This window comes from Ascaphus truei, chromosome 3 (assembly GCF_040206685.1).
Source record: "Ascaphus truei isolate aAscTru1 chromosome 3, aAscTru1.hap1, whole genome shotgun sequence".
Taxonomy (NCBI): domain Eukaryota; kingdom Metazoa; phylum Chordata; class Amphibia; order Anura; family Ascaphidae; genus Ascaphus; species Ascaphus truei.
In genome coordinates this window covers 63,148,461-63,175,761 of record NC_134485.1, presented here as the reverse complement: position 1 = coordinate 63,175,761, position 27,301 = coordinate 63,148,461, and the positions used below count along the sequence as shown (strand labels likewise).

The following is a 27,301-nucleotide window of genomic DNA, read 5'->3' as shown; positions in this document are numbered from 1 at the left end:
ATACATCTGTAGCTAACATTATTACACCAGTTACCACACAGTAATGGATGCAATAGTGTCGCCTATATCTGTATGTAGGCACGATAAACACAAGCACACACGCCTGATACATCCACCATAGAAATAAACAACCCCACACTTTCCACGTACAAACAATGCATTAACTAGAACTAAAAAAACAAACACACAGACAGAGACACACCCTGACCTGCACAACACTCTCTCACACAGCCACTGACCTGCACAGACACACAACCACTGTTCTGCATAAACACACACAGACTGACCTACACACACTGTCCCACATGAAGCAGCTCTATGAGGAGCAGCCATGCAGCGCCCCCTGTGGCTGTAACTGCAGCTGCATGTTTCTCTCTTCAGATTTCTAGCACAGCAGCTCATATCCTGCAGATCCTGACCCCGCCCCTGGTAATCCTGGCCCCGCCCTCTGATGATCCTGGCCCCGCCCCCTGATGATCCTGGCCCCTCCTCCTCTTATGCAGCCCAAACCGGGACATTTGTAACATTTTCCAATAATTGTCAGGACACCGGGACATGTGCAGTAAATCCGGGACTGTCCGGCCACCCGATGTTGTGTGTCCTTTTGTAAAGCAATGGGTTACTGACCCCTCTGGCATTAAGAGAGTTAACCTGAAACGTAGCAGTGCAAAGAAAGTATTTTATAACCGAGCGCCTTGTTTTTGTTCCAGCTGCAATGAACCCTGAACTGTGAATGTGATGTAACAGAAACAGAAGATAAATACAGTTTTAGTGCCACACTATTTCAAGTTGTGGTTGTAGCACAGTGGTGTGGTGACTAAACATGTAAAGTGGGCAGTCACCTAACTCTACGTGTTCAATCCCATTCATCTTGTTATTTTTTTGTTTGTTTTTTTATTATTTTATTCTCTATTATTACACCTTCTGCAGCTGCTCCGCTCATTTTAACCCATTTGCTGCCAGAGGGGGCAAACAATGCTTTGCAAAGGTGCTAAAGTTGCAGTCAGCACTAATAGCCCTTTTGTTTATACTTCCTGCAAGATTTCTCTTCTTGCCCTTTCCGATGATATTTTATTTTGAAGTGGCAGCTCCTCAAAAGCTGATATGAGTTTGATGTTAGTATCACACTGTCTGAGCAATGGGTTTTTAGTGTTAAAAATCCTGTGTTTCTCAAGTTCTAGGATCTGAGGTTTAGACTGCGATAGTCTGCGGGGAGAGCTCAGTTTTAAACATGTCTGACATCTAATATTTCAAACACTAATATCTCCTGAACAGAGCTTTGGATTTAAAAAATAAAAACTGCATTGGAAAGGGTAAGACCAATATGGATTGCTGCTTTAAAATCCGTTGCTCCTCTCCATATAACCGCTCCTATCCCTCCATATAACCGCTCCAATCACTCCATATAACCCCTCCATATAACCGCTCCAATCACTCCATATAACCGCTCCTATCACGCCATATAACGCTCCTATCACTCCATATAACCGCTCCTATTCCTCCATATAACCGCTCCTATCACTCCATATAACCGCTCCTATCACTCCATATAACCGCTCCTGATAACTCCTCCTATTATTGAATATAACTTCTCCCTATAACTCCTCCATATAACCGCTCCTTATAATTGCTACATGTAAGTGCTGAATATTATTTTTATTATTGGCTGTAGTGTTAGGGTGACCAGATTTTCAAAATTAAAAACCGGGACACATAAAAAAAATATTTTTACATCAAATGACATCACTAAAAAATGTATATTATAATGATTGTCTAATAGCGTCACCATTGATGCTGTGATGCTGTATTATTCACTCTCCCTTCCCTCATTCTCTCTCCCCGACACTCCCATTCTCTCACTCCCTTCTCCGCCCTCCCCAGGGGCTGGCTGGTTAATTTGTACTTGGGGGGCAGGTGCACCCTCAGTCCTGATATTAAGGGACCACTGGCCCCCACACATACATCTGTAGCTAACATTATTACACCAGTTACCACACAGTAATGGATGCAATAGTGTCGCCTATATCTGTATGAAGGCACGATAAACACAAGCACACACACCTGATACATCCCCCATAGAAATAAACAACCACAAACTTTCCACGTACACACAATGCATTAACTAGAACTAAAAAAACAAACACACAGACAGAGACACACCCTGACCTGCACAACACTCTCTCACACAGCCACTGACCTGCACAGACACACAACCACTGTTCTGCATAAACACACACAGACTGACCTACACACACTGTCCCACATGAAGCAGCTCTATGAGGAGCAGCCATGCAGCGCCCCCTGTGGCTGTAACTGCAGCTGCATGTTTCTCTCTTCAGATTTCTAGCACAGCAGCTCATGTCCTGCAGATCCTGACCCCGCCCCTGGTGATCCTGGCCCCGCCCTCTGATGATCCTGGCCCCGCCCCCTGATGATCCTGGCCCCTCCTCCTCCTATGCAGCCAAAACCGGGACATTTGTAACATTTTCCAATAATTGTCGGGACACCGGGACATGTGCAGTAAATCCGGGACTGTCTGGTCACCCGATGTTGTGTGTCTTTTTGTAAAGCAATGGGTTACTGACCCCACTGGCATTAAGAGATTTAACCTGAAATGTAGCAGTGCAAAGAAAGTATATCCTTACTGCGCATGCGCGACAATGTAATGGCCGCTGCTAACTCCGCATGCGCAACTTCCGAGAGTCCCAGCACTAAGTGTAAAGGCCGCTGCGACTCCAAACACGTACTGGGCATGCGCGAGCACTTCCTAGATGGCGGCGCACTATCATTGCTGCCGCGGGGAGCCCCCGGCGACGCTATCGCCCCCGCAGCAGCTCCCACCAGAGTGAGGGTTAAGGGAGGGAGAAAGGGGAAACCTGGGAGCCAGGGTGGACCTGGCTACATAACATTTTCCAATAATTGTCAGGACACCGGGACATGTGCAGTAAATCCGGGACTGTCCGGCCACCCGATGTTGTGTGTCCTTTTGTAAAGCAATGGGTTACTGACCCCACTGGCATTAAGAGAGTTAACCTGAAACGTAAAAATCCTGAGTTTCTCAAGTTCTAGGATCTGAGGTTTAGACTGCGATAGTCTGCGGGGAGAGCTCAGTTTTAAACATCCCAGACACCTAATATTTCAAACACTAATATCTCCTGAACATAGGGTGATCATATTTACAAAAGTTAAAACCAGGACACATTAAAAATATATATTTATAAAACAAATGACATCACCAACTGCGCCCCTTCTCCTTTATGTCTCTCCACCCCCTCTCTCTCAGACACACACACACCATTCTTTCTCTCTCCTCTATCCCTCAATTCTTTCCCTCCCCCACATCTCTCCATTCTCTCTCTTCCCCCCATCCCTCCATTCTTTCTCTCCCCATCCATCCATTCTCTCTCCCGCCTAATCCCTCCATTCTCTCTCTCCCCATCCCTCCATTTTCTCCCTCCCCCCGTATCCCTCCATTCTCTCCCTCCCCCCTATATCCCTCCATTCCTTTCCTCCCCCATATCACTCCATTCTCTCCCCCCGTATCCCTCCATTCTCTCTCTCCACCCATATCCCTCCATTCTCTCCCTCCCCCATCCCTCCATTCTCTCTCTCCCTCCATCCCTCCATTCTCTCTCTCTCCTCATCCCTCCATTCTCTCTCCCCAAATCCCTCCTTTATCTCCCCCCCCATTCCTTCATTCTCTCCCCCCCCATCCCTCCATTCTCTCTCTCCCATTCTCTGTGTGTCTCTCTCTCCCCATGCTGTCTCTCTCTCTCACCCCATGCTGTGTGTCTCTCTCTCATCCCATGCTGTCTCTCCCTCTCTCTCTCTCCCCATGCTGTGTGTCTCTCTCTCACTCCCCCGTGCTCTCTCTTTCTCTCCCACATGCTGTCTCTCTCTCTCCCCCATGCTGTGTCTCTGTCTCCCCATGCTGTCTCTATCTTACTCTCTCTCTCTCCCTATGCTGTGTGTGTCTCTCTCTCACCCCCCGTGCTCTCTCTCCCCCGTATGCTGTCTCTCTCCCCATTCTGTGTCTCTCCCTCCCCATGCTGTCTCTCTCTCCCAATGTTGTCTCTCTCCCCTCATGCTGTCTCTCTGTGTCTCTCTCTCTCCCCAATCTGTGTGTCTCTCTCTCCCCCCATACTGTGTGTGTGTGTGTGTGTGTGTCTCTCTCCCCCCCATGCTGTGTGTGTCTCTCTCTCCCCCCCATGCTGTGCTCTCTCTCTCCCCATGCTGTGTGTGACTCTCCCTGTCTCTTTCCCCATGCTGTGTCTTTCTCTCTCCCCATGCTGTGTGTGTCTCTCTCTCCCCCCATGCTGTGTCTCCCCCCCATGCTGTCTCTCTCTCTCCCCTCCATGCTGTGTCTCTCTCCCCCCCATGTTGTGTCTCTCTCTCCCCATGCTATGTCTCTCTCCCCATGATGGTATGTGTACCCTACCTTTCACTGTGTGTGACGACTCAGGAGATTCCTTCCCCTTCTTGTCCCTCTCTCCCATCTCCTGTTGCCCCTTCCACTCCTTCCCACTCCTCTCCTTTGTCTTCCACCTCTCTCCCTTTGCCGCAGCGCGTTCCCCGCAGGTCTCGCATACCCACGTGGTCCCGGAGTCCCTGCTATGATCCTCCCCGCTCCCTATCTCCCGCGGTGCCCGCATTGTACCCTCTGGACTCCTGAACATTGGCACACGGACACGACTATTCTTACGGATATCCCCAAGCGTTGCAAGTATAAACTAACAACTCTTCCTACAGGCCCAGCAACGCTATACCACACTCCGGGCTTGCTCCCACTGCTGTGGGTGTGTGGTATCATACCGTTCCCACCTCAGTACTGGGGTCTAGCCAGGTCTGCGGGCATACAGGCGTGACACTGTGGAGCATGGGTGGGGGGGAAGCCATCTTGAGCCCTTGCAGCAGACACCTCACTTCCGGCTCTCACTGCTGGGGCTCCTTGCTATGATCCTCCCCGCTCCCTATCTCCCACGGTGCCCGCATTACCTTCCCCTGTGGTGGCGTCCATCCCGTTGCCTCCTCCCTGCGTGGTGCCCGCGGCGCGGCGCTCCACGTGCCTGGTGACGCGTCCGGTGCGTGCGCTCCCTCAGCCCACGGAGGGTGCGCGCACACGCTCCTCCGCTGGTCTCCCTGAACTGCCTACTCGCTCCTCTCTGCCTCTGCATGCCGTCTCGCGGTCGCAGGTCACACACGCGTTCCCCTCCTCTGGGCTCCGTGCCCCTCCTGCGTCCTTCCCCTGCTCTGTGCGGTCCGCCTTTATGTTGCAACCTGTGCGCGCGCATCTCCAGCTTACAGAGGGCGCGCGCACATGCTCTTCTTATCCTGTTCCCCATGTCTCCGCCTCCCAAGCCCTACAGGCCATTCCCCTGACTGCCCCTTCTGTCTCCTCCTCTTCTCTCCCTGTCCTATCCCTGTCATCTCCCACTTCTCTCTCTACTCCTCCCCTCTCTTCTATTGGTATGCCCTCCTTTATAACCCCTGTCTGTTCACTACTTCCCCGCTCTGCATAGTTCCTGTTTCCCTGTGTGTACCTGACCTATGCTGTGCTCCCTCTCTGTTCCTGTGTTTACCTGCTCCTGTGTTATCTTGGATTTCCCTGGCTTTGACCCCTGCTTGTCCTGGACTACTCTGCTCTCTGGTACCCCTCTGAACACTGCTACGCATACCAGTACGCTTACCTCTGGCTTTCTAGGACCTGGCTTGTACTCTGACGATTCTACCCTCTGGACTCCTGAACATTGGCACACGGACACGACTATTGTTACGGACATCCCCAAGCGTTGCAAGTATAAACTAACAACTCTTCCTACAGGCCCAGCAACGCTATACCACACTACGGGTTTGCTCCCACTGCTGTGGATGTGTGGTATCATACCGTTCCCACCTCAGTACTGGGGTGTAGCCAGGTCTGCGGGCATACAGGCGTGACATTATGGAGAGCCCAACAAACGCAGACCCCCCTGAGGTGGGTACAAGTATTACCATAGAGGCCTTACACTTTGTTAGCGATCAGCTGTCCCCTGTCTCCCAGCAATTGGCCACCTTTGCCCGTCAGGAGGGTTCCACGGCTTCTGCCCCATCTATGGCGACTACCTACGCCAGCCCTGGTCCACGGATTCCCTCTCCGAATCGCTATGATGGGACCCCCTCACCTGCCGCGGTTTCTTAAACCAATGTGAGGTGCAGTTTGAAATGTCTCCCTCCCTGTTTCCTACTGGTCGTGCTAAAATTGCTTATATATACGCTCTGCTCACCGGAGACGCTCTTGCCTGGGCCTCCCCCCTATGGGAGCGTAAAGGCGAAATAATGCAAGATTATCCATTATTCAGACGTGAATTTCAACTTGTGTTTGATACCCCGCACGGCGCGAGACAGCCGCCTTCTCCCTGTTTCATATTTCTCAGGGCGGAAGATCAGCTGCCAAATACGCCATCGTGTTCTGTACACTGGCCGCCGAAGTACAATGGAATGATGAGGCCCTCACCGCTGCGTACTGGCACGGACTCTCAGATACGTTGAAAGACGATCTGGCTACCCATGCCCGGCCGACGTCCCTGGAGGAACTAATCACCCTGAGCATACGTATGGATCAGCGTACGCAGGAGCGACGACCTGAGAGACACTGTTCCCGTTCCTCTCCCTCTGTTGTTTCTCACAGGTCGCTCGCTGCTCCTCTCCTGGCCTTGGAGGCACTGGAACCTATGCAGGTCGGCAGTCAACAACTCCAGGAAACCGAGAGAGCGCGGCGGCACCAGAACAGGCTGTGTTTCTACTGTGCTTCCTCGGAACATCGTCCCAAGAATTGTCCCTTGAAGCCGGGAAACGGGCACACCCAGTAAAGGTAGAGGGTCTTCTACTGGGTACTGTCTCTCCTAACCCCTCTCCTTCCGAAGCTCTCCCAAAGAAGTTTATGCTACCAGCCACGTTGGAGGGTCCCAACCTTGTCGTAAAGGTTGAAGCGTTAATCGATTCTGGATCGGGCGGTAATTTCCTGGACCAACAGTTCGCATTGGAGAATCAAATTCCCATGGTCAGAAGGAAGAGCCCTATTGGCCTTCAGGCCATCGACGGACGAGCTCTCCAGCCGGCCTTCATCATTTGGGAGTCTATTCTTCTTACCTTAACCCTGGCTGATGGTCACAAAGAGGTAATTGTCTTTGACGCTTTCCAATCCCCTTCCGTACAAATTATTTTAGGATTACTATTAGATTAACACTATTTTGATCGTGGTTGACAGGTTTTCGAAGCAGGCACACTTTATTCCCCTCAAGGGTCTTCCCAACTATGCCACCTTGGCGGACGTCTTCTCCAAAGAGATCTTCAGGTTGCATGGCGTCCCCATTTCTATTGTCTCGGATCGTGGGTCTCAGTTCATCTCAAAATTCTGGCGGGCCTTCTCCCAAAGATTGGGTATCTCTCTCTTGTTTTCCTCTGGATACCATCCACAAACCAAAGGTCAAACTGAAAAGATGAACCAAACTCTTGAACAGTATCTAAGATGCTTCATTTCAGACTCACAAGACAACTGGGTGGATCTTTTACCATGGGCCGAATTTGCCATAAATTTCTTGAGGAACGAGTCTACTCAGGAGTCTCCTTTCTTTATCAACTATGGCTTCCACCCCAGTAGTCTCCCTCTCTCACCTTCTCCTTCTGGGGTTCCTGCAGCCGACTCTCATATCACCAACTTACAAGAATCCTGGAAAAAAATCCTCAAGTCCTTACAGTCTGCGGTTGCCAAACAAAAAACCAAGGCAGATCGCCACCGTCAAAGGGGTCCTTCCTTCAAACCTGGTGATCGGGTGTGGCTGTCTTCCAAAAATATTAGGCTCCAAACCCCTTCACCCAAACTGTCCCCTAGATTCTTGGGACCATTCAAAATCTTAGAGAAGGTTAATCCTGTAGCCTATCGTCTCGATCTTCCCCCCACAATGAAGGTTCCGTCTGTGTTCCATGTTTCCCTCCTTAAAGAATTTAGTCCCAGTCCTCATTTCCCAGATCCCTCTCGGAAACCCAATCCAGTGTACACCCTGGGCCAACAGGAGTACGAAATACAGTCTTTCATCGACTCTCGTTTGTCTAATAATAGACTTCAGTTTTTGGTACACTGGAAGGGCTGCGGGCCTGAGGAACTTTCCTGGGTACCTGCACATCACATCCACGCCCCAAGGCTACTTTCTCAGTTTCACCAGAAATTCCCCCTCAAGCCGTGGTTGGATCACTCGGAGATTGATCCTCAAGGGGGGGATACTGTGACGACTCAGGAGATTCCTTCCCCTCCTTGTCCCTCTCTCCCATCTCCTGATGCCCCTTACACTCCTTCCCACTCCTCTCCTTTGCCTTCCACCTCTCTCCCTTTGCCGCAGCGCGTTCCCCGCAGGTCTCTCATACCCACGCGGTCCCGGAGTCCCTGCTATGATCCTCCCCGTTCCCTATCTCCCGCGGTGCCCGCATTGTACCCTCTGGACTCCTGAACATTGGCACACGGACACGACTATTCTTACGGACATCCCCAAGTGTTGCAAGTATAAACTAACAACTCTTCCTACAGGCCCAGCAATGCTATACCATACTCTGGGCTTGCTGCCACTGCTGTGGGTGTGTGGTATCATACCGTTCCCACCTCAGTACTGGGGTCTAGCCAGGTCTGTGGGCATACAGGCGTGACACTGTGGAGCATGGGTGGGGGGGAAGCCATCTTGAGCCCTTGCAGCAGACACCTCACTTCCGGCTCTCACTGCTGGGGCTCCGCTGAACCTAACCCCGCCCCCACCCTCTGCAGCTAACCCCGCCCCCACCCACTGCAGCTCAGACCCAGCCTCTGCTCTCTTCCCTGCCAGCATTCTCTGCTCTCTGCTGCCCCCCTGCTCTGATGGTCAAAACCGGGAAACTCACAAAAAAACAGTACATTTTAAAGAATGTCGGCAACTGGGACACACCTTAAAAAACTGAGACTGTCCCGGCTAGACCGGGACATCTGGTCACCATAAGTATACAGTACACCAGTGTTTTCTAACCACTTGTGTGAGGGGTGGGGGGGAGGTTATTGCAGTGTGCGTGTAGCTGGTTATTCTAATTTGTGTATTGCGGTGGTGGGGCGGAGGGTACTGTATTGTAGGGGGGAATTGTATGTGTGTGTGGGGAAATTACGTATGTGTGTGAGTGTGGCCAGGGGGTGGAGGGGGAAATTAATGTGGAGGGGAGGATTGAGGGAGCTGGATTAAGTGTTGGGGGGAGGGGGTGTTACTAAGTGATAGCTAAGGTGGGGGGGGAGAAGAGTGTGAGAGGGAAAAGGGGGTAGTAAGGGAGGGGGTATAAGAGGGGGGAGAGAAATATATGAGGAGAGAGGGGTGAATAGAGGAGAGTGAGGAGGTGTAAAAGAATGGGGGGGGGAGGAATCTACGGAATATGTTCACTCATAATAGGGCCCTTAAATTTTTTTTGCCCTTGGGCCCGCACATGTCTAGCTACGCCACTGACTTCAACCAATAATTGCTTGAAAATGATACAAATGTGATGGCTACATGTTATGCAGTGAAGCTATTTGATAAAGGATTTTCCTAATAGTTGCTGTGTTGAGGATTATACTACTGTAATTTCTTGCCAGGCAATCTTTATTTTACCACAATTACTGGTACCAGTTCGTTTGCGTTAGGTAGGCAGTGCAGCGATTCATTACACATGTATTCAAATATGTGAGGTGCTGATACATTCATAGCACTAATACATAATGCAGGAGTTCTCAACTCAGTCCTCAAGACCACCCAACAGCTCAGGTTATCAGGATATCTCTGCTTGAGCTCAGGTGGCTCAATCAGTGGCTCAGTCAACACCTGATTGAGTTGAAGCAGGGATATCCTTAAAACCTGTTCTATTGGTCACCCGTGAGGACTGGAGTTGGCCACCCCTGACCTAGAGTATATGAATTCTTCTTCTTTTTTTGTTTGTTTGTGTGTGTGCACCAAATAACCAGTATGTTCATTAATAATACAAAGGTATATAACTGGTCTTCACTACGCATGGCTTGCTCATGATAAAACGGTGACATCTTGTTACCTTATGAATGCACATTCATTTTCAATGCTTTCTCTGCAGAGTTGATGAGGTGAACTGGACCAAGTGGAACACAAATTTAGGGATAATCAATGAAGATCCTGGGAACTGTGAAGGAATTAAACGTGTCCTCAGCGCTTCATTCCGCCCAAGCAGAGGTGAGGAACTGGCATAGGTCAGTCACATTTAATTGCACATATTTAAAGGTGGGACCTGTCACTTGGGTTTTGGTTCTAAACATTTTTCCTGTTTTCGTTTTGACAAAACTCAATTTGTTTTGGTTTGAATAAAATCCAAGTAAGCAGGATAAGATAATACATTTTTTTTTTAAAATGCTTAAAATAAGTATTAAATCATAAAAAAGAATTACAAAACTTTTTTCTTTGCTATTTCGATGAGGAGTATGACTAGAGAGTTCATAAACCAGGCAAAATGTGGCCTTTTTTACATTTATTCACCAAGTCTAACCCCTCTTCATTTCCCTAGATATGTAACTACTAAGGTGGGGGCCCGAGTCCACCTCCCCTAGATATGAATGAGACTATTCAGCCAGCAATGAGACTAGCTGAGGTCAGACAATACAAGGTGGAACGTATCTTTTGGGGATAATAGCACTTTATATTGTAACCCCTCCTTATTCTGCCCCCAGACTGAAACCTGTTGCTGAGGTTGGGGCCTGAGTCCTCTAGTTCTGGTGATATGCCACACATGGCGTTAAGTAAGACAATGGGCGACAGACTACAATAATGTTTATAATATAACTGAATTTATAAAGTAGATATGGATGAATACTCCGGTACCTTGTGAACCTTAACAAAGGATCACTACATTCAATATATAACAAATCAACATCACATGCCTCTGTAGCCTTGCCTGTCTGACTTCTAGGGAGATTATATCGGTGTTCAGTGTTTGGCTACTCAGCATGGGTTACCTTGTCTCAGGGTGCTGGACTCGGGCAGCTGGGCGATGAGATAGCAAGGATGGAAAATAATGGGTGTCAGGAACCTGTGTAGAACAACATACATCTTATCAGGGTCTTCTAGACATCCGGCTCCCAGCCACAGTTCCTTTCTCTGTCCACTGGGTGTGCTGCTTTTTCTGTCTTCTCTGGGGTTCCTCTGTCTGTCTGTCTCCTCTTGTTGCTCCTGTCCTCTGTCCTTATAGTTTCCTGTTTCCTGTACCTCCCTTGCCTTTGTTTTGTGTCCACACTCCTTATGCCCATGCTTCTGCTTCTGTTTCGTGGGGAGTCCTGTACTTATTAAAGGCCCTTGCTAGTAATCTGGCTTGTCCCCGTTTGTTTCCTGCTCCTGCTCCCTAGTCTCAGTTCCTGCTCCCCTGCCCTACTCCTGCCTTCCTGTTGCCGAACCCTGCCTGTGACCCCGATGATCCTGCTTGTCGCCTGCCACTGACCTCAGCCCATGACCCCAACTATCCACGCTCCCTGTTGTTCCGGCCACCGAGGTCCTACCCGCTCCAGGAGTCTCCCCCGTGACAGAAAAACAAAGGCCACTTCTGGACCTCGCTGGAACAGATTAATCACCTGTCTGCATCAGCAGCCCCCTCCCGCTTGCGTTGGGTTGAAGATAAGTACTCTTGGTGTTTGGAAATTGTGGATTCCTAAAAGTGTTTGCTTCAAGTTTTTCTGCAGGGTTTGTTAAATCCTGAGAAGAGTTCCCTTTTTTTGTGGGAATTCCAGTTGAAAAGATTTTTTTTAGTTTCCTATAGCAAATCCTCCACTGCACCCCCTATACAGATAAGGAAGACTTATTGCATTCAAAAACATTTTTTTGCAAAGAATAGAACTGTTGCTGCAGAGACCAGTGCACTTTTCTTTGAGACTTTTTTAGTGGCTGGTTTAACCCCTGCTGATCCTCATATTCCCTTTTCCAAAGATCAGCTTGCAGTACCTGGGGTCACCACTTCAGACTCTCAGACTTTCATTTCTAAAAACAGACTTGCGTTACTTTGATTTCTTTGCTTGCTATATACTGCTGTTTCACAGGGTTCCATTTCAAAAGACAAGAGACTCCCCATTGTTTTTTTATTTTTTTGCTAAACGCTGTGTTTTTCCTGCAATCTGTGATCTTCCTATGCTTAATTCTAAAAGTTTCAGAACTGCAAGTTTCTATATCCCTGGTTTCCCCTGCAATTATGATATTTCTATCACTTATGCTAAGGTATCAAATATAAAATTCAGCTCTCCAATCTTTTTGTCTCCCTGTTTATGTCTATTTCTGTTGTTCATTCCTATGCTTTTGTTTTAAAGACACATTTCCTCTTTACTGGTTTTCTTGCGGAGTTTGATTTTCCCCATGTCTGAAGCTATGGCTCCCACTTTGAAAACAGTCTTGAGCAATAAATGTGAACAAAGTACCACTGATTCTTCAGAGTTTATCAAGGCAAAGAGAAAGAAAAAGAAGAAGGGTGGCTGTTCAATTATAGTGGAAACTGCAGAAGGAATTAAGGATGACTCTTTAACGTCAGGAAAACCTGCATTAGTAGGGAACAGAGATATATGCTGCAGCCTAAGGCAACTCACAGAACCGTCCCAGGGCTAGTGGAACAGTAAAAGGATGCCTTTAACTAAGGTAAAGATGCCTTAACTCAGGCACTTCAATCTGCATGGAATGAGATTGATTGCCTCTATGTACAACTTGATAAAGAGCAAGCGGCCAAGGCTGCACTACAGAAGAGTCTGTCCACAGCAATTGCTAATTGTGTACTCCAGGAGAAAGAAAAGGATCAGTTGGAGAGTGACGGGGTGATGTTGTCAAGTAAGCTGGAGAAGGCATATGCTGATTCTGCCAGGACCAGAGTGTAGAGGGAGAGGGGGGTTGGCCCGGTATTAAAGGGGTTACACCCCATATGGCCACCCCCTGACCTCACCATGGAGGCAAGGGGTTAACTGGACTGCGGTCCAGGAATGTGGTTTACATCTTGTCATGTCATGAAAATGTATGTTCCCCTGTTCCCATGTTTCATTATAATCCTGTATTTTAAAGATGTTTTAAAGTGCATTTCTGTATCTCTAGTTCTGGAGGTCGCAGAGAGTTGATATTTGGCCAATATGTGGAGTCACTGTAGGCATTAAAAACTGGCAAATTTCGACCCACTGAGCCCACCAGAATGGAACTTATTAATATGTGTAGATATTAAAGTGTATATGTATGGTATTTTGGATCTGCTCTGAAAATGCAGACCATCTGCTATGCTAATAAGTCATGAAGGGCAGCCGGCTGATTGAGCCTAAGCACTGTGATCAAAAGTTAACTGCCCTGATTGTTTACACTAAGTACTAATCAACAGACTCTGCCACTCTAATTGTTACCTGAGGGTGGAGAATCATCAAACTGGAGTGGTTTGTAAGTGTTATGTCTACACCTACAAACAATGCAGATACTTCATTTGGTAGACTGGTCGTCGCCCCTGATTTAATTATGGGGCTACCCATAGAGTCCCAGTACACATGGGCTAATTAGCTGGGGGGCATGGGTTAATCTGTGTCTCCACGTTAGGGATTGGCTACAGATAATTGTTCACCAATGGTCTGTATTCAATGTTAAGAATAGGGTTACACAGGTATATAAACTGTGTCAACCCTACAGTTTTTAGTTGTGCTTCTGATTCCACCATGAATGTCACCGGATTGCTGGAGAATTGCTAGCTGATACTTCTCCATTCCCCAACCCTAAGTAAGTGTTACCTTCTTGTCTGTTAAGTCTGTTAATTGTACTATATTGCTGTGTTCACCTTTTTAAGGAATAAATTATATTTTATTATATCTAAGCCTCGTTCAGTTCAACCCAGATATTTGGTGTTCATTATATCTTGTCATAAGCTACCGTGACAAGCTCTATAATTAACTGGTGGCAGCGGTGGGATTGAACTGAACCTATATTACAGTGTTCTGCGGGACACTGTCATATAGTGGGAACTCGAGAGTAATTGCGAATTCCTGGGACTAAAGATATTGAACACACAGTAGTGCAACAGTTAAGAAAAGTTGTAACACCACCTCACTGCTGCGACCGTGAACCATGAGCGAGGTTGGAGGCTCATCCAACATGAGGACCCGAGCTCAGCTGAAAGACAAGTGCTGTGAATATGGACTGCCCTATGAGAACCAGGAGGTCGCAGACATGGTTGACGCAATCGGTGACTATGAAGCCCGGCTTGCAGAGCCTCAGGATACGGCTCAGCTTGACCTTTTACAGCCACCCGGAGATCAGGGAAGGAACACAGTGCCGGGGCGGCGGAATCTTGGGGAGGGAACAAGTGCACCTCCCGGGAGCAGTGCAACAGGAGGGGTATTGGTTGCTGCGGCTACCAGTCCGTTCACCCCTGAAATGTTGGCACTGATTACTGCGTGGGGAGACAGATGGACACCGGACCGGACTATGGCAGTGAACAGACCCGCTTATTGCCCCCCTGTCCAACCCAACAAAGATGAACTCAAACTGGATCAGCACAGTCTCACCAAGTTCATGGAAGGCACTGATCAGATCGACAGTTTTCTAAAGAACTTTGAAACACAGTGTCGGCGGTACAAAGTGCTTCCCCAGCATAGGGTTGCAAGTTTGGACCCCTTACTGTCCGGCTTGGCTAAGCAGATGATGATGGCGCTTCCAGATGAGTATGCTGATGACTATGACCACCTGAAAGAACTGTTATTGTTTCAGTACGGTTTTACCCCTGAAGCCTACCGGGGTAAATTCCGGCAGGAAGTGAGGCAGCCCTAGGAGTCCTATGTTACCTACGTGACCCGCATGGCTTTGTACGGGATACGCTGGGTGGAGGGCTATGAGGCACGGACTTACCAACGCCTGCTGGACCTCATCTTTTAGGAGCAGCTCATGCAGCCGTGCCCGCCGGCAGTGAGGGCTTGGGTGTACGACAAGAAGCCTAAGACTTACCAGGAGGTGGCGAGGCTTGCAGACGACTATGTGGCCAGCCGAGCCCTGATGACAGCCAAAGCAGTAGCCAAGGCGGCGGTGGCGGCGGCACAGGCCAGAAAGTCTGCCAATACCCCCCAATAGACTCAGAGGCCGCCTGCGGGCAGCAGTCCACCGAAGGCGGGGGAGATCCGGCACGAGCGCCGGTGCTACAACTGCAACCGCCCTGGTCACATCAGACCAGATTGCCCGGATACCCTGCGTTCCAGCGGACCCCATCAGGGGCAACGCACCCCAGCTGCGAAGCCAGTAGCCTGCGTGCGGGTGGCTTCACCAAAGACTCCGGACCGGTCATGGAACCAACTCCCAGCGAGATGTCCCATGCCACACCTGTCCCGGTTTCATCGGTGCCTACAGCCAGGAGCGGAGGACATCTCAGCGTGGACCTGCAGCAGACGGACGGCCGGAGCAGACATCTCACCCCGGTCACAGTCGGTGACTGGCAAGCAGTCGGCTTGCTGGATTCAGGAGCTGCAGTGACCCTGGTCCGACCTGATATGGTCCGGCCAGAGGAATTACTCCCAGGCCCTGGGATACAGATCACTGTGGCCAACGGAGAGCCACGTTTCCCGCAAGTGGCCAGAATCTTTTTGGATTGGGGGAGGGCCAGGGTGTGCAGGAGGTGGGGGTTTTACCCGGTTTGGATGCTGAAGTTCTTCTTGGCAACGATCTGGGTCCGATGACCTGCACCTACGACCGAGTGCCCAAACCCGCTGCAGTGGCGGCGGTTACCCAGAGCCAGACAGCGGCAATGGTGGCGGTGCCAGTCCCCCAGCCTTTGGGACCAATGTTAGCGGAAGGCGCAGAGGAGCCCGGGGAGGTAAGCCAGGATCAGTTGCAACCACAGACTGACTTACTGTTTCCCTTCACCCTTCCCCATTCTCCGGACAATGACATGACTGGGGGGTGGCCAGAATTAGGAGCCCAGTTTAGGGAGGCAGTGAAGACAGACCCTACCCTGGCCGGCGTGAGACTTCGGGCGTCCGAATCTCAGGCAGGGGAAGGCACTGAGCACTGCCTATGGTATAAGGGACTCCTGTATAGAGAAGAAGGGAACCCAGGGATAGATGAGGGATTGACCGATAAGCGACAGCTAGTAGTGCCCCAGGGGTACAGACAGCAACTGTTATGGGTAGCTCACTCTATTCCGTTAGCAGGACATCAGGGGGTCAACAGAACGCGAGCCCAGTTATTACAGCGTTACTACTGGCCGGGGGCATCTCGAGATGTGGGCAATTTCTGCCGCTCTTGTGATGCCTGCCAGCGAGTGGGTAAGGCGGGCGACCGTGTGAAGGCACCCCTGAAACCCCTACCGATAATAGGGGAACCCTTCCAGAAAGTAGCGATGGATCTTGTAGGACCCCTTCGATTCCTAGCAGGTCAGGGAAGCGCTACCTCCTCACGGGGGGGGGGGGGGGTTTGCCACCCGGTACCCTGAGGCAGTAGCGCTTGGCACCATAGATGCCAAGACAGTGGCAGCAGCTTTGCTGAACATTTTTTCTAGGGTAGGTTTCCCTAGTGAGATCCTAACCGATCAGGGGTCGCAGTTCATGAGTGAACTGTTACATTGTCTCTGGGATGCATGCGGTGTACAGCACCGGCGCACTACCCCTTACCATCCCCAGACAAACGGATTATGTGAGAGGTTTAACGGTACCCTAAAGCAGATGCTTCAGACCTTTATAGAGGCGGAGGGGAAAGACTGGGAGATTCATTTACAGCACTTGCTGTTTGCCTACCGAGAGGTACCGCAGGAATCTACAGGCTTCTCCCCCTTCGAGCTACTATATGGCCGCAGGGTACGTGGACCTCTGGACCTATTTCGTGAGGGATGGGAAGGGGAGGCTACTGCTACTTCAGTGATCCAGTATGTAGTAGATCTCCGAGACCAGTTAGAGATGCTCATGGGGGTGGCCCAGGACCACCTCAGGGCCGCTCAGACCAAGCAAAAGCAATGGTATGACCGGAATGCCCGTAGCAGAGAATTCATCCCAGGACAGCAGGTGCTTGTTTTCAAACCCACTCGGGAGAACAAGTTGATGGCTGCCTGGTCGGGACCGTACCCGGTCATCCGAAAGGTGAATGAGTACAACTACGTTGTACAGGTAGAGCCTGAGAGGCATAAGACATATCACGTCAATATGCTGAAAGAATACAGAGCAACGAGTATGGGAGCAGTAATGGCCATTTGTAGCCCACTACTGGAGGATCCGGCGAGCAATGCTCTGCCTGATCTCCTAGGGGAGGCTAGGCAGGGAAACACTGTGGAGCAGGTAGAGATAGGGGCACAGTTGAGTGATAGGCAGCAGGTAGAAGCCAGGGACATGCTAGCTAAGTTTAGGGCCCTCTTCACTGACATGCCAGGGACCACACATCTCACAAAACACCCAGTGCACACAGGGGATCTGCAGCCTCTGCATAAGCACGCTTATAGAGTGTCAGCAGAGGTCAAGACCAGTATGGAAAGGGAGATAGAGGAGATGCTGACCCTAGGGGTAATTACTCCGTCCCAGAGTCCTTGGGCAAGCCCGGTAGTTCTAGTCCCTAAGAAGGACAAGACCACCCGGTTTTGTGTGGACTACTGGTTGCTCAACGCTGGGACGGTGTCAGATGCCTACCCCATGCCCCGCATGGATGAGTTACTGGATGAACTCGCGGGGGCAAAGTATCTGACCACTATGGATTTGAGCAAAGGCTATTGGCAAATCCCCCTGACCCTGAAGGCTAGGGAGAAGTCAGCATTCATCACTCCAAGTGGCCTCTATGAGTTTTTGGTGATGCCATTTGGGATGAAGAATGCCCCAGCTACCTTCCAACACCTGGTCAATAGGTTACTGGAAGGGATGCAGAGCTATGCCAGGGCTTACTTAGATGACATTGCTGTCTTTAGTAATTCCTGGGACTCCCACTTAGGACATGTAGCTGCGGTGCTGGATAGGATCAGGGAGGCTGGGCTTACCTTGAAACCCACTAAGTGTATGGTAGGGATGGCAGAGGTCCTGTACTTAGGGCACAGGGTGGGTGGAGGGCACCTCAAACCAGAACCAGCCAAGGTAGAAGCCATAGTTCAGTGGCCTGTTCCAAAAACCAAGAAACAGGTCATGGCATTTTTGGGCACCGCAGGGTACTATAGGAAATTTGTCCCACAGTACAGCGCCGTGGCCAAACCCCTGACTGATCTGACTAAGAAGCAACTGCCTGTGCTTATTACCTGGACTCCTGCCTGTGAAACTGCTTTCCAGGCACTGAAAACTGCGCTTGCAGAGGCCCCTATACTGGCTGCCCCAGACTATACCAAACATTTCGTCATACAGACTGATGCCTCGGACTATGGCATTGGGGCTGTGTTGAGCCAAGTGAGGGACAACGGTAGAGAGCACCCTGTGGTGTACCTCAGCCGAAAACTACTCCCCAGAGAGGTGGCCTATGCCACCATTGAGAAAGAGTGTTTGGCCATTGTGTGGGCACTCAAAAAACTCCAGCCCTATGTGTATGGAAGGGCTTTCATGGTCCTCACAGACCACAACCCCCTGAGTTGGCTGCAGAGGGCATCAGGGGAGAATGCCAAGTTGCTAAGGTGGAGCTTGGCCTTGCAAGAGTTTGAATTTACCATTCAGCACAAAAAGGGTAGTGAAAACAGCAATGCTGATGGACTTTCACGTCAGGACTATCCCTCTGAGACTGAGTTCATTAATGGTGCCAGCAGTGCCCAACTCCCCGTTAGGGCCAGTGGGCCACAGGTCACCCATTAAGAAAGGGAGGTGTAGAGGGAGAGGGGGGTTGGCCTGGTATTAAAGGGGTTGCACCCCATATGGTCACCCCCTGACCTCACCAGGGAGGCAAGGGGTTAACTGGACTGCGGTCCAGGAATGTGGTTTACACCTTGTCATGTCATGAAAATGTATGTTCCCCTGTTCCCATGTTTCATTATAATCCTGTATTTTAAAGATGTTTTAAAGTGCATTTCTGTATCTCCAGTTCTGGAGGTCGCAGAGAGTTGATTTTTGGCCAAAATGTGGAGTCACTGTATGCATTAAAAACTGGCAAATTTCGACCCACTGAGCCCACCAGAATGGAACTTATTAATATGTGTAGATATTAAAGTGTATATGTATGGTATTTTGGATCTGCTCTGAAAATGCAGACCATCTGCTATGCTAATAGGTCATGAAGGGCAGCCGGCTGATTGAGCCTAAGCACTGTGATCAAAAGTTAACTTCCCTGATTGTTTACACTAAGTACTAATCAACAGACCAAGTACTAATCAACAGACTCTGCCACTCTAATTGTTACCTGAGGGTGGAGAATCATCAAACTGGAGTGGTTTGTAAGTGTTATGTCTACACCTACAAACAATGCAGATACTTCATTTGGTAGACTGGTCGTCGCCCCTGATTTAATTATGGGGCTACCCATAGAGTCCCAGTACACATGGGCTAATTAGCTGGGGGGCATGGGTTAATCTGTGTCTCCACGTTAGGGATTGGCTACAGATAATTGTTCACCAATGGTCTGTATTCAATGTTAAGAATAGGGTTACACAGGTATATAAACTGTGTCAACCCTACAGTTTTTAGTTGTGCTTCTGATTCCACCTGGAATGTCACCGGATTGCTGGAGAATTGTTAGCTGATACTTCTCCATTCCCCAACCCTAAGTAAGTGTTACCTTCTTGTCTGTTAATTGTACTATATTGCTGTGTTCACCTTTTTAAGGAATAAATTATATTTTATTATATCTAAGACTCGTTCAGTTCAACCCAGATATTTGGTGTTTATTATATCTTGTCATAAGCTACCGTGACACAGAGTTTCATTGATCAAGTTGGCACAGCGCTGGAAACCTCTCAGAAGGAAATTCACAGGCTTAGTACAGAGCTGGAAGCCTCTAAGGAGAGGAGTTGCCACTTCAACACAGAACTATGTTCAATGAGAGAGATCTTCAAAGGGTTAAATAGTGGTTGTGAAACTGTAACCCGAGTGCAAGAATCTCTGTCCGAGTCAGTGAAGGAGATAAAAGACTCCATGAATTAGAAGAGGAGAAGAAACAATTGGCTCAGGAAAAGTTAGACAAACAGGCAGCACTGCAGAATGCCATGAGAGTGTTGCAAGAAGAACGTGTCTCCCTGGAGCAGCACACATAAGCAGAAAACATGGTGCAGAGACAGCTGCAAGAACTGCGTGCGAGTCAGCACGACTCCAAGGAAAAACAGGTGAATGCTGAGGAGAAGCAGCGAGTTCTACAGAAAGAAAGTATCCAGACTGCTAACGAAGTAAAAATGCTGCAGAAGCATTTGAGTACCCAGTGTGTCCCCAGAGAGCAGCATGAAGAGCTGAAGGCCACACTGAGCATACCCAGAGCCTTGCTGAAGGAGGAGCTTAGATGCCAGGCAACTCTGTATGAGAGGGAGCATGAGGCGGTCCAAAAATGGATGGAATCTGAGATGTGGAATCGCAACTCGACGCCAAAGAAGCTTAACTGGCAACTGCATTGAGTGGGAAAAGAAATGCAGAAGGACAGCTTCAAGAGCTGAAAATTCAAATAGCTGGTCTTAAATGCTCTTTAAGTGATACCATGAAAAGGCAGGAGACTGGGACAGTAGAAACAGATTCCGGACATCAGACAGAATTCAAAAGCATGTTGGCAGAGGCTTTGCAAGACCTGAGCAAGGGTTACAAGGTACAGACATTTAGTGCTAAATTGGAGTCTGAAAAGATGAAGTTGGAGAAAGAGATTTCAAAGCTAAAAGAGATATGTTGGTCACAAAAGGAAACCACGGAAAGAGAACTCAATGCCCCCAGTGACTCGTGTGAAGAGCCTGATGTACCCATTCCTCATGCCCCTGCGATGAAGAAAGACGCACCACTCTTAAATTTTCCTGGAACACTCGATGAGCCGGTTACTGGTTCCTGCCCCGTCGCTGTGGGGACAAGTACTTTGCTCGTTAACAAACCACCAGAGGTGGGTCATCCCGAGTCTGCCTTTTATCAAGGTCTCTGGAAAGAGCCTGGAGGATCGCCCAGAGAATGCTCTTTAGAGGGGGGAGTAATGTCAGGGTCTCCTAGACATCCTTCTCCCAGTCCCAGTTCCTTTCTCTGTCCACTGGGTGTGCTGCTGTTGTCTGTTCTGGGGTTCTTCTGTCTGTCTCCTCTTGTTGCTCCTGTCCTTATAGTTTCCTGTTCCTCCCTTGCCTTAGTTTTGTGACCAGACTCCTTAGGCCCATGCTTCTGTTCCTGTTTCTGTTCCGTGTGGAGTCTTGTACTTATTAAAGGCCCTTGCTAGTAATCTGGCTTGTCCCCGTTTGTTTCCTGCTTCCTGCTCCCTAGTCTAAATTCCTTTTCCCTAGTCTCAGTTCCTGCACCCCTGCCCTGCTGCTGCCTTCCTGTTGCCGAACCCTGCCTATGACCTTGAAGATCCTGCTTGCCACCTGCCACCGACCTTAGCCGTGACCCCAACTATCCGTGACACATCTTTATTCATGTCGCCAGGCACAGGGACACATCATTCACATCTGACAACGTTATACTGCATTACAGTCTTGATTCACAAATCTTGTACTTCCGTAAGTCCCCTTTCTTAACACTCAGATGGAGGTTTGTCTACTTAGTTGCTCTACTGTTATGGGACCCGGCCCCACTTTGTTGCTTCGGAATACCCATCTATAATAACCTGTTTAAGCTGGGCCCATTACGGAATCCTAGCTGGTCCTCTGTAATGGACAACGATAACTTTGATCAGTATGGGAACTGCCACTTCCATACAGACTGAGACAAATACTAGTGTGAATCTGCGGGTAGAGACGTTTCGCTGAAACCCGAGAGCTCTGTTTCCAAAGGCCCTTTGTGCCGTGCCGCTTTCCAACCTTTTGGGACATGTTGGACTCCATTAGCCATCTTCTAGGATCCTAGCTTAAAAGACACAGTCCCTAAATGTAACATAACAAAGGGGATTGGCTTGGTCTGTTCTATTACTTTATGAATACATTCCTCTACCTTCTCCCTGAGGCTCCTCTCCTCTTGTTCTCCCAGAACCTAACCTTTCTCAAACCTTCCTCCTATTCTAAATATTCCCCTGTGACATCAGAATCCCTGTGGTAACACAGGGTGGGTCCCAGTATACACTAACCTCTTGGTAAGGAGGTAGGAGGAGGTTAACACTCCATAAAAGCTGCATGGGTGTATGTCAGTGTTTGGTGCTGCGGCCACCCAATCCTGGGTATCAAGGCCTGTATTATGGTGCCGGTACACTGCTGGAGCTCGTTAAAGTGGATACATGTAGCAGGTCTCTACTTAGTAAAATGCTTTGGTACCACTTTAGCTGAACACCGTTGAGGGTCCCGTCCAATGGTGCTCATATCTCTGTGCTGATTTAACTCTGGTGATCTGTTGGGCTTCCCTGCACAATTTGCTGTTCTGCCTCCAGTCAGTACCCACTCTCTCCAGCGGAACGTAGACTTGCCCCGGGTCATCGGCAATCAGTCCTGAGATCTCTCTGGCTCATGCAGATCTCCCCTCATCAGCTTTTCCAACCTCTATTAAAGGCTCCTCTCTCCTTAATCCTACCTCTTCCACATCCTCTGCTATTGGCTGATCCTATGTCCTTCATCAGTCACATGTCCATGGCACACTGGAGAGGGGGCAGTGTGAGTGTTCTGCCTATATTGTACAGAGGGAACACAATAAACTCAGTAGTGGCACTCTAATTGGAGGACCCCAGACAAACCCGATGATAACGTGTATACATTAGGAACTTGACACATAAACCTATCGCTGCACTAGTGTCCCACAAGGTCATTAATTAGTCCCAGTGTGTCACAGCGTTGGAGCTCGATGACTGTATATGGAGGGTTAGAGATGCAGGTGTGTACTTCGCAAAGGTAAAGATGGTGTGTGTGTATTTTCAAAAGCAGAGTAGAAGGGCAATTCCCTGGACGCCTTTCCTTGTAGACTACTCATGGATATCAGACCTGCTGCTTGGCGGACTAGTGTTGCCTCACTCTCTGAGGGGCACTCCTTTCTTCCCTCATGAGGGCATGGCATTGATCTACCACCCATCGACTCTGCTTCCTCTTCAGCTCCGCTAGGGACAGGGACTCCTCACAGCTCTCCCCCTGCTGCAGCTCTGACCTCTCAACTCACCTCCTGCCCCCTGTCTCTCTCTTGGCTCCTCCTCCTGTGCATCATCCTTCCTGATACCCAATCACATGAATCCATTCCTGAGTTCAGTCATTGGCTGGGGGGCCTGTCATTACCTTATATATCCCTCAAAGTGGGGTTGCATGAGCATTAAATGTTGGTGTGCATTGCAATTTCTTATTTTCTCTAAATGTCTTATTTGTTTCTTAATTTGTCTTAAGTTTTTGCAGCAGAGGCTATAAATAGGGTACACTGCTTTTGCAGTTGGGATGAGAGTGCTAATACAGATTGTTCTGACAAGTAGACTAGTCGAGAGCCTGGGGTCAGGGGCGAGGGACTCATGATGACGAGGAGGATGATGATAAATATTAACCCTGTGTGTCTACCTCAGAATGTGGTTTTCTAAGATCAGTTCTCTTGCCTCAGTGAGGCTCTCACTCCCACTAACCATTTTTCCACAGGATAGGCACTGGATCTTAAATTATGCACAAAGTTATGCTTTTAATGGCACAAACTGTGAAATAAAACTTACTTATCTATTATCCCTCTGTGGGGAAGCTAAGCGACAGTAACACTAAGTCACACCCACAATTATATTGGTAAAATAAGCTGAGAAACACCTCAAGTTTTTAATTCCACTGGTCAGCAACAAGGAGTGTCTACTCCTTTTAGATATCAAAGTCATTTTCCTGATCATCCATCCTGGTCATCATCATCATCACTTGAATGATAAGCTCATCCCCACTGAAATTGGAATCCACTTGTTTTGTTGTTTTGCTAATTCTTTCCGTTTCCTGACAAATCTAACCTCATCCATTTCACCTAAGGGACACCCACTCTCAGGGTGTATAGGAATCCCAAATTTACTTAACTCCTGAGCCACAGGTATAAAGGAACCAGTTACCCATTCTGGCAAAATCACATGGACACCCCCCCCCCCCTTCACTGCCTTTTCCCAAACCCAATACCAATTAGATTATCCACATGCACTCGGGATGACAATCCTGCTGGCTACGCCAAATGTACTGACAGGGGTTGTTTATCCTGCTGACTACGCCAAATGTTCTGCTGACAGGGAATACTTATTTAAAATATAAGGATAGAAATGCTTGTTCGGATTGTCGATATCACCCACGAGTACACACATGGACACACGCACACAAATTGTTAGTTAAAAATTGTTTATTGAAATACTTAGCTTCGAGTCACAGCAGTTTGCCAGGTGAACACCCGCACCTCTGCTCAGATGCCTGCCAGTCAGAGTTACTTTTCCTGCGATCCCGTATTCCCGGACAGCAGCGGCATCACTGTTTGCCTTGTTTGGGGATGATGTTCTGCCCCCCTGCTCCCAAGACAAAGCTTAAATACCCTTATCTCAGAGAATGGGGGGGAGTCTCCCACAGTGACACCACTGGAATGTTAACTATTTTAGTGCCAGCCACAAAACTAAGACAGTCACTGAAAACAGGATGCGTCTTCCAAGCTGAAGCAGAAAGAGGAACTAAACTATTCTGAACTTGGAGAAAGAGGAACTAAACTTCCAACTACTAAAGTTCCAATTACAGCACATTAAGCATTATTAGTTAACTCATTACACGCCTAAAGTTAACCCCTTAGATACCTAGGGTTAACCCCTCACATGCCTAGGCCATAAGAAACAAAACAAACTTCATTGGCAGCAGTCAGTTTGTTGACTAGCCTGATAAATCTTATAGATTCCTGCTGGAAATGCTCTTTCTGATTCGCTTGCTTTTTTTCAGTAGCTGGATGAGGGGTATGTCTTGACTCAGGGTAGCATTTTCATAACTGACTTCCTGTGTGGGTACTTCAAATGTTTGTAACACTAAACACACACGGGTCACGAGTTTCCATTGTGATGGAGTGAGAAAAGCCATTCACTGTGTATCTTCATCATAAGATTTCAAGTAGCTGGATATTGCTGGTTTTAAATGACCAGGAAGGAAGGATCCAACGCTCCACGGTTTTTTAAATAAAGTACATTTATTGTGCCACAAAACGTTTCGACCAATAGGTCTTTCTCAAGTGACTAGGCATTGAACCAGCAGCACCGGTAAACTGTATGCATTTATTTATTAATTGTGGAGTGCAGCATAACCCTTTTAGGTTTTAAATGACCAGCAGATCAATAGCAGATATTGGATACATCTCTAATGCTACCATAACAGCTATAGTCTTTGTTATATTCTGCAGAATAGGGTACCTGTGGTTATACATCATTTTTATTTCAAAGGACTACCTGACCGTTCACTGTTGACTTTTTTTTTTAAACAATTTTTAATGGGCGTCCTTGGAAAGAATCAATCACCCTTAATGTAACATTTGGAATATTTGCTCCTGTGCACAATTAATTGTTTTTTTTCCTAAGTTCTTTTATGATTTGAATTTAATCTGGCACTAACTTCAGCTTTACCTGTGTGGCAATAATTAATTTACAAAAAAATGACAAAAGAAAATAATAATTTATAGATTTTTCTGCATAAATGAGTAGAAAGATCAAAGCATTCTGGTACTATGAGGACATTCAAAGTTTTCAACTATTTAAAATTGCTTATACAATTAGATATTTAGTAAAAAATATTTGCTTCTGTATTGGCCAATGTACTGTTAAACTCCTCCAGGACCGCTGAGGTGTGTTTACTCTGTATGCCACTAGAGGGCTCACGTCACCATTCCTGTCGCTGTGGCCTGTTTTTAATTGACAGCTTTTGCTAATTTCAATTTACATTACACAATTATGGAGTATCTGCAGTACCACTTGTTCTAGACATACCAGATTTCCCTTCTCCAAACCCTTACTTTACCATTTTCTTGGTGTCAGGACTCGGATCTCCTTGGCTGGGAACTTGCTTTTTCTCAGCATCACATGGCATAGGATCACTTGATAAAGTAAATATCAGCTTTTCAACACACAACATGCTTCAGACATGCACTCATTTTTTCTGTCCAATGAATAAGGAGTTCCCGATGCTAGTTTCTTTTATGGTGTTTTTCAGATTGATCATAGTTTATGCAAAAATGATTATTACAACTTGCAATTAGTGCGGTGCACTTGTGACCTCTGGATTTCAAAATTAGAATACAGACTAGATTATTAGGGGCTTAGTTACACTACCGACACACTTTATTGAAGTGTGGTCGGTACCGCAAGCCGGGAAATCTCCCGGCTTGCTAGTGGCCGCCCCTCGGCGTGCCGCGCGTCATAGACGCGCGGTCACGCGTCATCGGGAGCGTGCGCCCCCTGCACGCGTGTCCAGGGGCTCCCCGAGGGAGCCCTGGTGTCCCGCGATCGCGGGACAGCGGCAGGGGGTTCCGGGGGACCCGGCGGACCCGGCAGCGGTAGGGAGAGCGCCCCGATCGGAGGGCGCTCTTCCGCTGCTTCGGCGTGCGCCCGTCACACTCGGGCGCGCGCCAGGCTACTGCTGCGGCACAGAATGGGCAAATGCTCGAATAAACTGTGCCGCAGCAGTATTCTATGTCCGCCGAAGTGACTGATCTGGCCGTTTGGGGATGAAATTCCCCTATTGCCTATAGATGTAGCTGGTACATCCTAATCTTACTGGTTGTATTTGTAAAGAGCACAGAACGCAATATATCCGGAAGTGGAACAGAAGAGAACTCCTCCTCTTCCATTCTGTCATCAGTGACCGAGTGATCACGAGCCCCGGGGGTGGGGCCGTGACACCCGGGTACCATTGTCCCTCCAGCACTCAAAGAGTTAATAGTATGTAGCCCTGGCTGGTTTTGGGCTATCAGTCTGTCCTCTTCCTGGCAGTAATCCCTGGTAAGGGCAGGTTTGCCAGGAGTAATCATGGGTTTTCCCCACACCCCTGCAGCTCAGTCACAGAGAAGGTAGTGTAGCCAGGCCTGGTGTCCAATCAGGGGCAAGGGGCTGGTTCCTGCTGGATTTGTACTTAAAGGGTTGCACTTCCTCAATCTAGTGAGTCTGCCTCTACCTTGAGAGAGGCAAAGTCTACCCTTGATCAGTGTACAGGGCTCTGCCTACTGTGTGCCCTCCCTTAGGTGAGCAGTAGGAGACTGTTCCCCTTACTCTATTAGGGAGTAAGGGAAGAGCTAGGACTGCTCCTGGTGCCCACTGGCTGGGAATGTAGGTCCAGGGACATCCTACGG

At 48.6% G+C, this 27,301-nt stretch overlaps 1 protein-coding gene across 1 annotated transcript in view; it reads left to right on the top strand.

Annotated features, from left to right (window-relative positions):
- Nucleotides 1-27,301, top strand: part of TRPV1 (transient receptor potential cation channel subfamily V member 1) — a 165,772-nt gene that overhangs the window by 126,122 nt on the left and 12,349 nt on the right. Inside the window, exon 14 of the mRNA XM_075594144.1 lies at nucleotides 10,105-10,220. Within this exon, the coding sequence (XP_075450259.1) occupies nucleotides 10,105-10,220 (116 nt within the window). The remainder of the gene's footprint in view (nucleotides 1-10,104; nucleotides 10,221-27,301) is intronic.